Here is a 17,781-nt window from a genome sequence, read left to right on the forward strand (position 1 = left end):
ACATGAAACAGTAATGTGTAGAAAAGTATGTCGCAACAATTCTAAACATGAGGGTGTTAAAGAAATACAAGGGCTATTCCTGTTCTTTATAAATTGTGGGGTTTTAAAAATTTTCTCAGACATTTGCAAAATACCAGTGCAGTGAAAAATCCAAATAAACCCAATCATACAGCACACCTTTTTATTCCGACCTATACGTTAAGAAGCTTTCAACACAGTTTAGATCATGAGCTGGTTTTCATGACTCGGTAATTAGAATTATTAAAAACAAGAGAGAAGGCAGAAATATAATTTTTGCAGAAGTCTCCTCTTCCAGGTGACAACCTGACAATTAATAATACAGGAGACTCTACTGGAGTCATTCAAATAGATCAAGGAAGCCAAAGCTGGAGTGTGCACTGTAACACTGACTTGTGTGATGATGATGATGATGCACTGAAATCAGTCACAAAATAGCACAAATTAACTTCAAGTGGCTTGGGAGGGTCAGAATATGTGCTGGATTCCAAGATGCACAGCAGTCCAGAACATCCAGATACAATTCACAATCATAGTTCAGTGCCTCCTACTACAGCATTGCAGGAGTCAACTGACATTTTCATGTATGGGGAAAAAACTAATAAATCAATGTATCTATCTGCTATTGCACTCCATGTTATAGTTATGGCTTGACATTGAAGAGTTAATACAGATGGTAGAATGTTTTCATTTACAATTGAGGCCTATTTGGACCTGTAGCTGCTCAGTAATTGAACTGGTCTTGTACCTTCAGAGATTTTGTTTGGATAAAACAAACTGATCTTTACTTTTCTTATATAAAAGATGACAATGACTTTGTAATGATACTTCATTCTGTGACAAGGAAACAATCCATCCACCAAGAGACAGCACTGGTTTTTTGGTTTTTTTATTAGATGTACTCACCTGGACAATTGAATGCACTCCAACTGTCTGCATTGATTGGCTTTCATCATCTGATGCAATAGCTACGAAACTAAATCCCCGAAAAAGTTGATGTGCATTAGCACTAGGTGGAATACCAGGTGAATCTGAAAAAGACATCATCCACTTACAAGCAGAGTCTTTAACATGCAGATATGAGATTAAGTATTGAAATTTTGGTAGCACCTTGAATTTGTGAAGACAACAATTTCTATCAAATTTTGAATGAAAACATTTGAAATTCAAATTCTATCTTTTGAATATGTAAATTATCTCATTCATATATCTTTACCTTTTGGAGTTTTTGCTGTAAACTCAGGGTCAAAATAAAATGTATCTTCAGGTCTGCCAGTTGCAGGTTTAAAAGGAGGATGAATTTCTCTCCGGTACAATTTCTGAAGAGAAGGGACACATTGTAAATGGAAAAGTTATATGATACCATAAAAGATTTAACCAAGAAATTTACTGGACTGATTTTTAATTAGATACTCACATTCCAATCTATTTTGGAGAAGAATGCATGTCTCTTAATTTCTTCTACTCCATCTGGACCTGCTCCTTTTATATGGAAGAAAAATGTCCATGAATTATTTTCTTCTTGGTCAAAAGAATGGCTAGCAAAATTATATTTTTTATTTCTTCTGCATTAATTTTAGATGCATGACTAGCAGAAATGATAATACTTTGGTGATTACTTGAAGGGCAAACTACATTCTTACTTTAAAGCCTATTTTATAAAGGAAACCAAATTTTAGTCAGTTTAACAATCACTGATGTTATGAATGTTATAATCAAATTTCAAATATTCTGCTACAAACCTTACCTAATCTGTTTGCTGGGTTTCTTTTGAAGAGCATTCTCAGGAGACTCTGTGCTTCAAGACTCAAGAACTGGGGCATTCCAAGTTTTGCCCTAGAGAATAAAAATAATTAATAGTATACAAACATATCTAGGTAAGAATTAACTCTGCAATCCCCCTGTCCTTTGCCATTCAACAAGTCCATAATAAATGAAGTAGCATCACTGAGAAATTGCCTTCACACATCAGACAGAGCAAAAGTGCTGTCAATCATGTAAACGTGTTTGGGTTTTTAATTTTTTTTTTTTTTTTTTTTGAGTAGTATAGTATTTTCAGTAATGACTCAGTAACTTAAGTAGAGGAAAAGGTGGAAAAACATGTAGAGAAGAATAGCTAGAGGATAGCAGTTTATAAACTTGTAAATTTTCATAATATGCTTTGATCCACTTATAGGTCCAGTTACTAGCAAGTGACACCAAACAAAGCAACCTGATAGCCACATAATAGAAGGACTAAGAAAAGTACTATGACACACATCAAGATGACCCAGGAAACAAAATAGACTACAGAAATTGAATTAAGCTGGGACAGATCTTGCAGGATTAGCTGGTAAAAAAAAAAAAAACCCAAAACCAAAAAACAACCCCCCCAAAAACCCAACAACCCGCCGCCAAACCAAACAACCCTCCCCCCAAACCCCCACTCTTCTTTTCCTTTTTGCTCCCCTCCCCAGTCTATTTCAAATAATACTTTTACAACTTGCCAGTCTTGAACTTTTAGATTGAAGTTTTTGTACTTCTTTAATTTCATTTTGGTTTGTAATCCTTGTCATATTTTTTCCTCTCCATTTAATGTTGAGCCTCCATTCCCTCACTGTTACTAGGGCTTACTTTTTTTTGTAACTATGATAATGGTAAGGAGGGATATAATTCAACCTGTAGCTTGTATTTTTCTGTAACAGTCCATGACACAAACTCTATGTTTCAATCAGAACATGATTTGTCTTGTATTCCAGGTATTTGTAGATATTCACCTCTGTGTCACTTGAGTGAGAGAATGCGTTGCCACTATTTATTATTTTAAAACTAGAATTTACTAAATTTTCCATTCCTTTCAGCATTAAAAAAGCTAGGGCAGGGAGGAGGAAGATCTGAAAAACTTTGGCTTCAATAACATACTGTGGACAGCTCAAGGCTGCCAATGGAGAGGAGGAACAGGCAGTGGGCCACCCAACTCTTCCTGACCAGCATGTACCACCACCTTTCACAAAATCCTGTGTCAGGCACATGACAGAGGAGAAGGAAAGGCAACTGCCAGGTCCTCAGAGTTCCTAAATTATGCAACTACATGACTGACAGCAATTTTTTTTTCTGACATTCCTGATGGACAATGACAAAATTTTATATGAAGGCATACCTCTCAAGTAAGATGTTTAAAAATTTAACTTTGTTGCTGCAACCTATGATTTCTTCAAACTGCAGGGTTTCCCAGTTTTAGGTGAAACACAGAAGAATAAGCAAAAATTTATCTTGATAATATTGTGAGGAATAAAGAACCCCAAAAAATTTTGTTGTAAGAGGAATGCATTTTCTGTGGATTTTTAGGAACAGAAGGTAAGAAAAGCAACATATCATAAATATACACTATGAAAATCTGAATTCATACACACACCTGTCTATTTTCAAGTTTTATGAAAAATTTAAGGAAAAATATACTAGGTATGTGGAAAATAAAAGGAAAACATAGATCAGAAAAAAAGTGTGAACTTAGCAGAAAACAGTTCAAAATATCTTCTGGTTTTCAGCTGCTTATATGACCAAAAGAAAAACACTTCTATGCAAGATAATACTCATAATCATACGAAACATTAAAAGAGGATGAAAGGTCTTTACATCATAGCACACTTTCTGTGCAGCTGTTTGAAGCCATTAACAATTGCAAAGACTAGAAGTGAAAAAAGGAAGTTGGAAAGGGCATTAAGAGATACATCCTCAAATGAAATCTGAAAGTAATTACAGAATTATAGAAACCTATAATTGCTTAGGTTGGAAAAGACCTTTAAGATTATCAAGTCCAAGCATTAAGCCAGCACCACCCAGTCCACCACTAAACCATATCCCTATGTGCCACATCTTTTTAAAAAACCTCCAGGGATGGTGACACGGCCACTTCCACTGGCAGCCTGTTCCAATGCTTTACAACCCTTTCAATGCAGAAATTTCTCCCAACAGCCAATCTAAACTTCCCAGAGTGCAACCTGAGGTCATTTCCTCTCATCCTGTTGCTTTTTACTATGGAGAAGAGACCGACCCCCATGTGGGTACAGCCTCCTTTCAGGTAGTTGTAGGGTGATAAGGTCTTCCCTGTGCATTCTCCAGATTAACAAACCCAGATGCCTCAGCTGTTCCTCACAGGATCTGCGCTCCAGACCCTTCACAGGCTCCACTGCTCTTCTCTGGACTTGCTCCAGCACCTCAGTGTCCTCACAGTGAGAAGCCCAAAACTGGACACACAATTTGAGGAGCAGCATCACCAGTGCTGAGTACAGGAGACAATCCCTGCCCTGCTCCTGCTGGCCACTCTATTGCTGACACCGGCCAGGTGCCACTGGCTTCTTGGCCACCTGGGCACACCTTGGTTCATGTTCAGCTGCTGTTGACCAACACTCCCTGGTGCTTTTCTGCCAGGTATTTTCAGCTGCTCTTCCCTAAGCCTGGCATGCTCCCTTAGGTTGCTGTGACCCATGTATTGGACCTGGCACTTGAATCTCATCCCATTGATTCATCCTGTCCAGATCTCTCTGTAGAGCCTTCCTACCCTCCAGCAGATCCATACTCCCTCTTATCCAGGATGGTGCCACCTGCAAACTGACACTCAATCCCCTTGTCCAGGTTGTTGATAAAGATGTTAAACAGGACTGGCCCCCTGGGAACACCGCTTGTGACTGGCCACAAGCTGGATTTCACTCCATTCAGCACTGCTCTCTGGGCTATGAATGACTGTGAACATCAATTACCTGGAGAAATGCAAGGATATTCTACATGGCAGCTGAATACAGAAGATATTTATAGCAACAGTGAAAAGACTGTTGAGGAACAGAGTGGAGTCACATGCAGGCAAAGAAGAAGAGAAAGACGTAACTCATGAGACACAGACAAAAAAACGCATGGCTCTTGAAACAAGTGAGGGTGCAGCAGAACTATCTCAGACTAGCTTCTTGTAAATAGGAGGTGGTCAGAAGGAGTTTGTTTACTGTGAACAGACAGAACTTTTTAGCTCAAAGTCACTGAATAATCACATGAAGATTTGGCATGGTGCTGAGGCAGCAGAAGAAACTAGCATCACTAAATATATTTGCAAATAAGATGAAGAAGAAAAACAAGGGCAAAGAAAAACATAACATGTATGCATTACGAAAGCAAAAGCCAGGAAAATGAGTGTGTTTTCACCTTCTAATTACTTAGAGAAAAGATGAAAGAGTTTCACATATTTATTTTTCAAAACAGGCTGTTCATGCAAAAGAAGTTCCAGCTTTGATATATGGGTAGACAAATGGTTAACAGGACTGAGAACAATGATAAACAATGAAGCAGAAAACAAATAAGAAAACTAAGATAATCTTATGAGCTTTCATGGAAAAAAATGGTATTAGTTGAAAATAGATGGAAACAGAAGTGAACCTATGATATGAGGAAACAGACTTGTTTGCACAGTGTTTGGCTACAGTCCCAAAAATGGGGCAGTTACGCCATAGGTTGAATTAGTTTAGAGAGTATGTGGGGAATTGGCAAGGAAAAGAGCAGACCTTCATCAGCAAAAACAAGAACATGAAGGAAAGCAATTCCCACAATAGAGCTAATGCAAAATCTATGCTGAAAATAGCAAGGGGGAAAATTGGAGCTTAGGCAAGTCATAAGAGAGTACAGAAAGGAGGAGTACTGGGGAGGCAAATTGTTGGCAGCACCATTAATATAAAGAGGTAGGGTCAGGAGCTGGTAAAATAAAGAAGGATGAGGAGTGAAAATACTGTCTCAAAAAAACCTCCAAACACCTAAAATAAAGGAAAAAAATGGAAAAAAAAATGCACAGGTTATCAAAAAGAATAAGAAAGTTAAAAATATTATGGAACTAAGATGGGAGAGATCATGTAGTTGGAGAAGTTATTATTACAGATTAAAGAGCTGCTATGAAGTCCTTTGTACCTGGTATGGTGGAGGAATAGTGAAGCAAATTAGATAGGCAGCAAAGGGAATTAATAATATGGAATAGGGAGTGAGGATTTACCAGTACCTTTGGAAATGAGGGAGGAGTAGAAATTAGATATTGCAGCCCGGAGGGCATCCCTGTAGAATACCTGATGAGATATATAAATAAGAGTGTACTCACTTGAGAATCATAGTCATGGTTTCTTTTCTGTCTTTCCCTTGGAAAGGTAGAGTACCAGTGAGCATTTCAAACTGTATAGAGTAAAACTTTCATCAATTACATTACCTGGACAAAATCTAATTTTTGACAAAACTACTTAGCATCTTAACCTTCCAAAATTCATGCATGTTAACAATCAAGTCTACGCAAAACAACTTCATTGTACAGTTTCAATTTCTAAGAACATTGAGCAGCCTTTGCCACTTTTAAAGCTGCAAAATATTTTCCTATATCGATAACTTGGCTTTGCATCCTTTTATTTGAACAACTTAGACTATTATGTTCTGTGTTTCATTTCTGCCTAAAAGGTTTGTTCTAGGAAGACTTGATCTGTACAACAGTATATTTAATTTTAAACAAAGGGGAGGGGGTAGGGAAAAAGGTCTTCCTTTCAAAAGTTAGTGATGATTTCTCCTCATGCAGAAATTTTTAAAAAGGTCAAAATTTTGTAAATTGGTGTGTGCACAGCCTTCATTGGGAAGGGGAAAAGGTTAGCTGATTGACAAAGACATGCATGATGAAAAGTGGTTACTGTATGCATACAGTGGAAATAAAGCCTGAAGGAACACGGAAGAGCTACACAGTACGTGCATGCACATCCTACAGTGCCTGGCAGTGAGCAACAGACACTGCTAAAATACTGATTTGTTCTGAAAGTGACTGAGTAAAAATAGATAAATATAAAGGCACACCTGTTGGATTGCAGTATACTGCAGGGATATCAGATCTAAGTGAGGCAGTGAAAGCAGTCCAGCTGCAGGCATGGCAGCTGGCACTTAGGCAGAAATCTGATTTTTTTTTTTTGTTTAAAGATTGCAAAAAAATTTAGTTCAATGAGATTTAAAGGCATACAGTTAACAACATCAAAATTAAAATAATTATAAAGGAACCCTCTGACGAGCTTATGAAAACTTAAGTCATCCTGAACACAAGGCATCCTCTATTCCCCTCTCTTCTGGTACGACCCAAACATTCAGCTTCCTAAACATAAAAAACCGCTACATGGATAACTTGAATAAATAATGTGTGACTATAGTATTCGTAGATCTACAGTAAGAGCATGAAGTTGCATCCATGCAACTAATAGAATTCTTTAAAACACCATTTTACTGAAATAAAATTTCAATTTCTTATTGCCATCGCTTCACTACTGGCAGATACTTTATACTCTAGATCATATTTTTTACAGATATATTAAAAAATTTAAATTTAATAATAACACCAAGACAAAAAAAGCCTACTTTTAACTTTAACACTTAAGACAATTGTCAGGTAGACATGAGAGGGAAAAGCCAGAATTATAGGAAAAAAAAAATTGTGGTTTAGAAAGATCTTCACAAGGTACACTTATAAAAATAAAATCTTTCTAAAAAGGTAAATTTGGCGTGCTCCACTTCCACTTGCATGAAATACAGTTTCTTTAGCAAGCTCCTAATTTGTCACAAGCACACACATCTGTATTAACAGCTCAACGTGTATTCTTTGTCACTCCTCCCACAAACTGTATTCCAACATTAATAGGCCAATGGTACTTATAGAATAAGCCAACACCGGCCTTCCCTACTCATGTTTTATTTCAGGAGGAGAGTACCTCAGTGCTTCTGAAAACTTAAATGAATGTTTTTACTTGTATGGCATCCCTTAAAACTGTCACTGCTTTAAAGGACAAATTAGAATATAGTTCTTAAAAATGGCTTAAGCATACTTCATGTCTATCAGCACAGGAAAAGAAGCCAAATGATTTGTTGAAATACCTTTGAAGTCTCCATTTCTATGCTATAACTTCTGTTCACTCTAGCTACTGTGTACTTACACCACACCATCATCTGAATTTCTGATCAGCTCAGAAATTAAGAATGAGTTAAAAGTGGATACTTACAGATTGGTTATGAAAATTACAAACTAAAAATGCAAGCAACAAAAATATGTCCTAGAAAAACTGCACTTCCATATACTACTTTGAAGAATTTGGTTTTTAAGGTCATATTTTTTTATTCAAAGTAGAAGCCAAAGTATTTAACATGCAGTGCACTTAAGATTGTGAAAGCCATCCCAGTCACAGCTAACACCTTACAGCAAGTATCAATTATACCATATCCACGTGATAAAGATCAAATTATGTTTTTCAGCTTTATAAATTAAAGCTGAAGTTTAATTATGTTTCTATTATCAACAACAAATATTCTGCAACTACATTGTAATTATCTTTTAATTGAATGTTCTTAGTGATAAAACGTGTGGTTGTGAAGAGTGTGCTTGTCTGGAGAGTTCAGTTATCAGGTGCTACTTTTACATAGTCAGTTTTCAGATCACAACAGCATTCTAATCATCATAAAGCCATAGGATTTTCAGACAGAAGAGTCCTTCTTGTACTATAAGGCACACACATTAGTTGTACTGTTACAGTTATGTAGTAGAAGCAGTAAGAAATGAATACATTTATAGAGTTATTTGATTTCCGTGTCAAAAATGCACACAAATATATTAAATATTTAGTCTTTCAGCATTTCTTAAATACCAAACATGATCTATTATTCTTTTCCAATTCATTTTCCATATACATATTACTTCCCCTGACCCTGCAACTTTACAGTAATTACCCCTTGCAGAAACACCATAGGCAACTGAGAAACTATATCCCATATGAGCTCAGTGTCATGTAGAACATTCTGATGTGTGAGAACAATAGTTGTCATTATTCTACTAACTTGTAATTACACTGTAGACTCTAATTAGAAAGTTACCGATCTCCTTATTCCTCTTGAATGTAAATCCAAATTTAAAATTCGAATATGAATTTCTTCCCCACTTCAGAATAGACAGCATTGTTCTGTATACTTCTGTATTTCTCTTGGTCCCCATAACAATCAAACTACTATAAAGTAATTGAATGAAACGATAATAAAAATATGGCATATTATTAGTGTTGATATCATACCTAGTCCATGTTCTTCATCAAACTCTGTGGTGTTATCAATTTCACACAATTTAGACTTCTTTTGTTAAAATTCATGTAAAGCTCACCTTAGGGGTTAGCGTTTGATTTGTTTCACCAGACCTTGCAAATCACAATTTTGCTATTATTTACAGTATACCAGAAACCTACCATTAAAACACCAAAAGACCACCAGTCTGCACTCTGTGTATGGCCTCGTCTGTTAACAACTTCTGGCGCCATATATTCCACTGTTCCACAGAAAGAGTAGGCTTTTTTTTCATGATCAATTGACTCCTTACTTAAGCCAAAATCTGAAAGGGGAAAAAAAAAATTAAAATGTAATTTTAAAAGTAAAACACATTTGTGCTCGATACTCCTACCATACGAATAATATGAAGTGTTATGCTTTTATCATTTGTATATACAACTGAACACTCATATGGGAAATACAGGATTCTCCTTCCCTCCCCACAGTATCATCAAGATATACTTGTAAAGCAGGTATCTTATTGAAATATTTACGGATTTCATTTATTTCAAGCAAATTACACTACTTGCTTCCACAGCTAAATTACCAATCAGTTAAAATTATTTATCATATTGGTTTGCCAAAAGGAAAATGCAAAAATTTTACTATGAACAGAAATGATCCTAGTATTGCAACTTCTTTATTCACCTGTCAATTTGATATGTCCTTCCTCATCAAGCAGGATGCTAAAAAGCAATAAAAAGAATATAAAAAACTAATTAAAGTATGCTTTAAGTGTTGTTTCAGGCAACACACTGACAACATTTAGGAATAAACAGTAGAGGACACACAAAGACAGAAAGAATTAAACATGCATGAAAATTAGAAGATGCATACTAACTACACATTTTCCTTTCCTTCTACTCTTTCTTGTTAAAGATTAAGAAACAAGTTTATTGGAGTTTTATTCAACTATTTGATTAAATTCAGTATATAGTAACAGTTTTGGCCATCTGCAGCACATGCAGCACTACTGTAATTGTTAAAAACAGAGGCATAATTCTATTTCTCTTAAACCAGGTATGCTTTCATACATACATGTAACAGGTATTAATTTATAATTAGCATTTCAAAAGTTGTTGACCACTTCAAGTAACATCAAGTAATAAAATATGCTCGTGTTGTACCAAAGGACAGAGCCCACAGGCCCTATACTTGGTGCAGACCTTAGGCCTCCACCTTTTCACTTCAACCAAGAGAGGCCACTCACCCCCCCGAGATGCCAACTGTCCTTGATCACCATTGAATATCACTGCATTGCAAAGCATGCAAAGCATTCAAGAACTGGATTTTGTAACACCCCCCTACAGAGTGGATTTAGTTCCTCCATCTGTATTTCACCCTGGGGGTAAGACATGACTCAGACCCCATCCCCCTCCTCTTACACTCTGCAGTTTGTGTGGCAGGAACCATTAAAGCATGGCCTCAAGTGCCATATGCAAACATGGCCTTCCTGATCCAACAGATCAACACTTCCCACCCAGCTTGGTGTCATCTGTGGGCTTGCTCTGGGTTCACTCAATCCCCTCATCCTGATCCCCAGTGAAGATGCTAAACAGGACTGACCCCAACACAGAGCCCTGGGGAACACCACTGGTGACCAGCCTCTGGCTGGATGTGATTCCATTCAGCACCACTCTTGGGCCTGGTTATCCAATTAGTTTACCCAGTGAAGAGTACACCTGTCCACACCACAGGAAGCCAGTTTCTCCAGGAGTGTAAAGTGGGAAATGGCGTCAAAGGCATAGAATCACAGGAGATAAGGGGCTAATGTATGTCTCAAACACTGAAAGCCATTTGGCTGTGGGGCCAACCACAGATTGTCGGTAATAACAGATAAGAGTTGCCAGTAATAAGCAAGGATTGCTGGTAATAACACACAGTGAGAAAGAACAAGATGTGGTGAGAGAAGAGGCCATGCAGAGATAGGGCAGCACTTTTCCGGGACAAACATCCTTGTTCTAATTCCTGAAGATAAGCACAACCCAGAACAGCACAAATATAGGAATGAGATTGAGAAGCAGGCATGGACTGTAGAGGAAGAAAAGACCACTCAATATTCCCCAAAACCCCCAACCCATTTCCAGAAAGGTCTGAAAGAAAAGACTGTGCCTAACAACTAATTTGTATAGAAAACAAGAAACTTTCATGGCAGGGAAATCTATCTATAAAAACATACCCCCAACCAAGCCCAGCCAGCACCTCCTGAACAGCTCATCAGTTGAACTGACACACCAAGACTAGTGATCTCTTTTTCTCTCCTCTCTCTCCCTCTGTAATCCACCTTTTCATCTTTATCGAAGCCCCACTGCATGTACTTTTTTAGTAGGTCAGGGACAAAAATACCAATTTCCATGCCAGGTATATAATTTACTAATAAAACCTTGTGATTTTTTTTCAGAGCCTCAGACTTTTGCTGTTCCTTTCCACCATGAAAATTTACAAATTTGGAAGGTGCTTTCCCCTTAAGCGTTGGATGTCACAAAAGGCTTTACTAAAGTCCAGGCAGACAATATCCAGAGCCTTTCCCTCATCCACTAAACAGGTCACCTCATCGTAGAAGATGATCAGGTTGGTCAAGCAGGACCTGCTTTGCATAAACCCAGGCTGGCCTGGCCTGAATCCCTGGTTGTCCTGTACACATTACATGATGGCACTCAAGAGGATGACTCCATGACTTCCCCTGACAATGAGGTCAGGCTGACAATGTCTGTGGTTTTCTGGTTTCTCCTTCCAATCCTTCTTATAGTTGGGTGTCACATTTGCCAATTTCCAGCGACCTGGGACCTCCATGGTTGACTTGGACTGCTGATAAATGACTGAAAGTGGCTTCTACCAGCTCTTTCAGTACTCTTGGGCAAGTCCTACGCGGTCCCATGGACTTTTGGGGTTCTAAGTTGCATAGCAGTCTGCCGGCCATTTTCTCCTATATTATGGGGGTTTCATTCTGCTCCCAATCTGTCTTCCAGCTCAGAGCGTTGGGTACCTTGACAACATCTGGTCTTTTTATTAAAGACTGAGGCAGGAAAGGCATGAAGTACCTCAGCTTTTTCTTCATCCTTTGTCACTATGTTTCCCCTCACATCCAAGAAAGAATGAAGATTCTCCTCGGTCCTCCTTTAGCTGCTGATCTGTACAAATATTTTTCTGTTGTCTTCTGCTTCTGGGATTTCTAATGTATCAATATTCCTTTCTTCCTTGCTGCTGCAAGGACCTCCATCCCTTAACACCACTGCTATGGCAGACCAAAGGACCTTGGTAGGACACTGTCCCTCAAAGAGTGGTGCGCCACCCCCAGGCTCATCTCTGGCTTTGTCCCCACTCCCTTTCAAATAGAGTTTAAAGTTCTCTCAACAAGCCCCTGTAACTACTGAACTGAGATACTTTTTCCTCTTTGAGACAAGTGAAATCCAACCTTTTAAATGAAAATAGCTCATAAACCTCCCCCACCTCCCTCTGTTCAATTTATATAGTAAATTATCAAAGTTTAACAGTTGGGGAAAAGTGCATAGGAAGAAGTGCTATAGAAATGAAATTAAAACACTGCATTTCTCCAAGAGGATCCTTACTTTTCTGGTTTTAGGTCCCGGTATATTATTCCAAGACTATGTAGATGGTCTAAAGCAAGTGCTAATTCTGCCAAATAAAATTTAACATCGTCTTCTGTGAACATCACCTGGAAAAGTAACACAATGTATTTCACATGTGAAATCTAAAAAGATACATCAGCACCAACTAAACAACAACAGTGGTTTTTCAGAAGGGTTTCTTACAATACTTGAATTCATCTCTACACAAAACACGAGAAAATTCAAATTTCTTGGTTACACAAAAACTAGGACTTTATAGCCCACACCATTTCACACTTGAAATACTTGAACATACTTGAAGAACTTTTAAAGGCAACATATTACTCCTCCTGCAAACTGGGAAATTATCTGTTTCCGATTGTTCAGAAAAACCGACATGTTGTAGTAAAACTGAAACATTTTGAAAGCACTTAAAGAATGAAACTACCTCTTGGTTGGAAGGGACCATTTCATTTACGGACAACAAATGGACCAAAGAAGTCCAAATGCCTGAATTTCATCCATGAAGTAAGAGAGTAGAAAAATGTATGTATCTTGGTTTTGGAAAGACTGCCCCTAGGTACTCTGAGAAAGAAGCTACAGCAACGGTCAAAGCCCCAAGGTGCAGCCTGAGATGTAAAGGCAGTGCAAGGAGTAAACTGACAGGAGTTAACAAGGAGTAAAGTGAACTGCAAAAGAGCACAGGGAGGATCCCACGTAGCAATCCCACTTTTTGAATTAGGAAGATAAACTACTCTCTGTTTATGTTCATTGAAATGAACATATTGTCCCAATATATCAACTGTTGTGATCCCTGACAGAATATATTACCATTCAACTCTTCTGAGGATGTAGAAAAACATAAAAATAAAAACAGATCCTGCATGATTTGGTTCTATTTCAGTTACTACTCAGTTACTTTATTTGCTTTGTTTTTAGAATCTAAGACAAATACCTTAAGATAAAGCATATAGACCCAGAAAAAAGACTGGCAATAGGGAGCAAAGCTGAACACTATTTTAAACAAGAGTTAAGAATGGAGAATATGTTTTCCCCTTACTAGTTACATGAGAGAAAGCGATACTAAAGCTTGTACAATAGCTTGATGTTACTTCCACAAAAGAGCCAATATTTAGTGCAGACATATTCAAGAAAGGAAATCTCTATAAGAAACATTTAAAAGCTCAAATAATAAAAGATCCCATGAGGAGGATAATACACCCACCTACATTCTTTAAAACCATTGCATGGGACTCATCTTTCCTAACCTTAAACATCTGCAGTGTAGACATCTAGCTTTGAATTAATCACCTTTCCCTTTGTAGTCAAAGCAACAACTTTTAGTTTATCTGATGTATTTCAAAAATCACATAGAGTGGAATGAGGATGACCTTAATAGCATCCAGCATGCCCATTTCACTCACCAGTCATGAACACTTTGCTTAGATTCAGATACCTATAATGAGTATTTCTTATCTAACCACACTAAATTTTATAAAATGTGAGTGGCTCAGGATGAAAAAGTCATAAGCAGGAAGTCAATATACATTCTTTTTCGGGACTCAAGAATGAATGACGAACTTTAAGAGTACCTCAGTTTTAGAGCACTAATAACTTACTAGTTACCTGTGGCAAAACAAACAACAAAGGGCAACTTGAAACATATGACATCATCAAAACAAATGTAATAATTTATCTGGTCAGCAGAGAAGTAATGTACATCTATGTACAAAGTAAATTACAATTCTACTCTCCTCTTGGTAACAATTGAGCTTTGCAGTGGTAATCCAGCTGCCCCAGATACTGTTGTGGCAAAGGAAAACCAAAAGCAGCTACAACTACAAGTCCAGGCTACCAAATATACATTGGATATAATCTCTGTCCTAACAGATATTTGTTGTGAGTTTTTGAACAGGAGCAATGGATAACAAAAACTTTAAAAAGCATGGTAATATATTAAATGTTAACATTTACTTTAGGAACTATAATCAAATAAAATTGAAGTAATGAAACTCTTCAAAGTTATCTCCTATATCTACACAAACATATTGCCCTCATGACAGAGGCAAAACATTCATTCTTTGAAAATTACTAAGATAAGTCGAATACAATTCTCTCTTTTAAAATATTCATACATAATGCAATTTTGCATTCATGGGTAAAAAAAGAGAATATCTTATCTGCCCCTGAATTCTGGATATTAAAAACAGATTTAAACTTACTTTATATAAATCCAGGCTCTGAGTCTTATATCTAAACATGGTAGCAACAGGAGAAGATTTTGCCAAGTATAAAAAGCAGCACAGAAAGACTGCTTGTCTAAGACTTTTTTCAGAAATAATGTAAATTGCCATCAGCCCTTCAGGAAGTGACTGTGCAAAAACCCCCAACCAAACAAAAAATGTACCTGGTTAAAAACAGATTAAAATTTTATTCAGCGAAAACTGAATTTAAAATGTAAACTCTCCTAATACAGACAATTTATAGTCAAATTCTATCAACAGACAACTTTTCAGTTTAAAAAAAGTGTACCTCTTTGGATAAACGTGTAAACAAGTCTCCTCCCCTGAGAAAATCCAAAATAAGATACAGCTTCCCTTCTGTTTGAAAAGCTGAAAAGATCAATTAAAAAAAATTAAATATCACCTAACTTTATCCATAATCAGAAAAAGAAAAACACCAAATAATTAATCCTTATTTTCATTATTAAAATTAATTTCTCTTTCTCATTTGTGGGAAAATGTATTGAAATTACTTAGTAACTGATCCTCTACCATCGACCAAGTAATTCCCGTGCTATATGAAAGTAAAGCAAATCACCAATAAAATTCCTTAAAAAAGAAACTTTACTTAGGTTAGCCAGCATTTTATTCCAGACTTTAAAGTAAGAAGCCAGTTTTAAAAGGGCAAACTAGTAACTAATGAACCTTTTAGAATCTCTTGAAACTCAGCTTAACAGGGACATTTAGTCTAGTTTGCAAAAGAATAGCAAGTGAAACAGTGAAAGGTACATAATTTAGGCCACATCAGAAAATGAGAGAGACGTGAGGTTTAACTATAGGAAAAAACAAACCCTGAAAGAAAAATATGAACTTAAAAAACCCAAATCAAAACAAACCAGAAACTCCACGTTTTTTTCACATGTTAAAAGTACTGATATCCTCCCCCCTTACACATAAGTATTCTGTTACAGCTGCTCATAAAATTAAAAGACTAATTTCCACCAATTCTGATGCAAGTGCAATTAATGGCTTTGCATACATTTTCCACAGAGTAAATAAAGCAACAGTAAGAAATAAGTTAAAAAGTGTATTTCATACAAAAGATTAGAGGTTTTGGAAAATAATGGCTAGTTATTAATAGATAACTGCTTTTTATAACACAAAGGGCTACAGACTTTTAGTCTGTTAACACTGCATGAAGTCAATCGTGTACTTCTTTTGCACGAGAATTATTATAGAGCAAGTCTTGGCACAACTGGGACACAAAGTCCTATGATTTTCTGAATCACAAAGAAAATATTAGCAACTATCTTGACAAACACACATTTTTATGCTATAAAAATGGATTTTTCTGCAACTCACCATAATGTAACTTGACAATAAAAGGATGGTTAACTTCTACAAGGATATCACGTTCCATTTTTGTCCGAACCCGATCTCGAACTACAACAGAACATGAGCAAGCAAGATTTAAAAAAAAATAAAAATTACATTATGACTCAGTATTTCTCACATGTTTCCTGATGTATTTTCCATTGTGTCCTGTAATATTATAACTGTCTGCTGTCATTATACTGAACACAGCTGAGAACTGAATTTATGCCACATTTTTTTTCTGATAAATATACTTATGCATTTTGATTTACTTAAGTTTGTGCTATTGACAAAACCTAACACTAGGCAAATAAATTTAACAAAAGCACTTGAGAAAACATAGCCACCCTTCAGTCTGTTCTATACTTAGTTAGTTAACCTTTTAAACATCACAGCAAAACTGCCAGAGCTATGTATAGAAAACATTCTGCTAGTGAAAAGCATAGAGAATTAAAGTCATAGGAAAACAAACACAGCATAAATATAATCATACTATCATAAAGATGTTTATAACTCAGTAAATAACTCACACTAGTAAAATACTAAGTCCTTTACAATCTGGGAGGGAATTTTTAAAAATTTCCTTTATTATGAACTTAAAATAAAAATGCCATTGATTCAATGCAGTGTATACTTCAGATTATATTTTTGATTTTAAGGACATTTACTGAGCGTAAATGTGCATGAGAAATATATCAGACATTAGAAGCAGCTGCTGCTCAAGCTGCCTGTGCTGTCCCTGAACAGGACATTTAAGTGCTCCTGTGCCACCAGAGATTAAACGCAAGCGAGCCCCGCACGCCAGCAATGCAGGAACACAGGCAGGGCAGTCAGCTGAGCACAGCACCTGCTTCAGCTCTTCTCCACAAGCCTCCTGGCCAGCTCCACTCACGGCCTGCCTCCCATCTGAAGCTGAATCTGCCAGGATACAAAGTCCAGAACTCTACACAGGCAAGAGCTAACAAAGTTTGCCTTCAGTGGTTTAAGGTGTTAAACTTTTCTCTTGCCCTCTGTTCTACATTTTGTTACTGCTTCTTTCAGAAGTGTTGTATCTTCCTGAAGGAAGGACCCCACAGCAATGAACTCATGTCCAAAGTTTAAGTTGACAGCATTCCTTGTAGAGTTAACAAGGCAGAGTTCTCAGATACTAAAACAAAGGCAGAACAAACAAACAAGAAGCAAAATGCTGTTTAGGCATTTATCTATCTTTTCCCAAAAACAGGCACTTACAATAATACAGGTACTTATGAAAAAGTTATATAGCTCTGTTTTCATGAATGAATAAAACTATGAAGTTTCCACCTGCCTGCAGAACACATTCCTAAAAATGGAAGCTCATGAAATAAGTGCTCAAATACAGAGCAAACATCACATTTGAATGTTGACCTTTGCATCTAAAGCCATTAAAATGTCACAAGATAGTTGTGCAGTTTAACTGTTTCAGCAGTTCATCTGAATTACAAGATTGAAACCCTGAATATTCT

The 17,781-nt window shown here is 36.8% G+C and overlaps 1 protein-coding gene across 2 annotated transcripts in view; it reads right to left on the reverse strand.

Annotated features, from left to right (window-relative positions):
• The window catches only part of RPS6KA3 (ribosomal protein S6 kinase A3), a 76,706-nt gene that overhangs the window by 17,935 nt on the left and 40,990 nt on the right, over positions 1-17,781 (reverse strand). For both annotated transcript variants that reach the window (XM_040054578.2, XM_040054577.2), the window contains exons 5-14: positions 16,286-16,366; positions 15,234-15,313; positions 12,702-12,808; positions 9,781-9,818; positions 9,273-9,415; positions 6,128-6,198; positions 1,766-1,854; positions 1,436-1,500; positions 1,235-1,337; positions 925-1,049 (exon numbers count right to left, since the gene is read on the reverse strand). In XM_040054578.2, coding sequence (XP_039910512.1) covers positions 925-1,049; positions 1,235-1,337; positions 1,436-1,500; positions 1,766-1,854; positions 6,128-6,198; positions 9,273-9,415; positions 9,781-9,818; positions 12,702-12,808; positions 15,234-15,313; positions 16,286-16,366 — 902 coding nt within the window. The remainder of the gene's footprint in view (positions 1-924; positions 1,050-1,234; positions 1,338-1,435; positions 1,501-1,765; positions 1,855-6,127; positions 6,199-9,272; positions 9,416-9,780; positions 9,819-12,701; positions 12,809-15,233; positions 15,314-16,285; positions 16,367-17,781) is intronic.

Source organism: Hirundo rustica, chromosome 2 (genome assembly GCF_015227805.2).
Source record: "Hirundo rustica isolate bHirRus1 chromosome 2, bHirRus1.pri.v3, whole genome shotgun sequence".
Classification (NCBI taxonomy): Eukaryota; Metazoa; Chordata; class Aves; order Passeriformes; family Hirundinidae; genus Hirundo; species Hirundo rustica.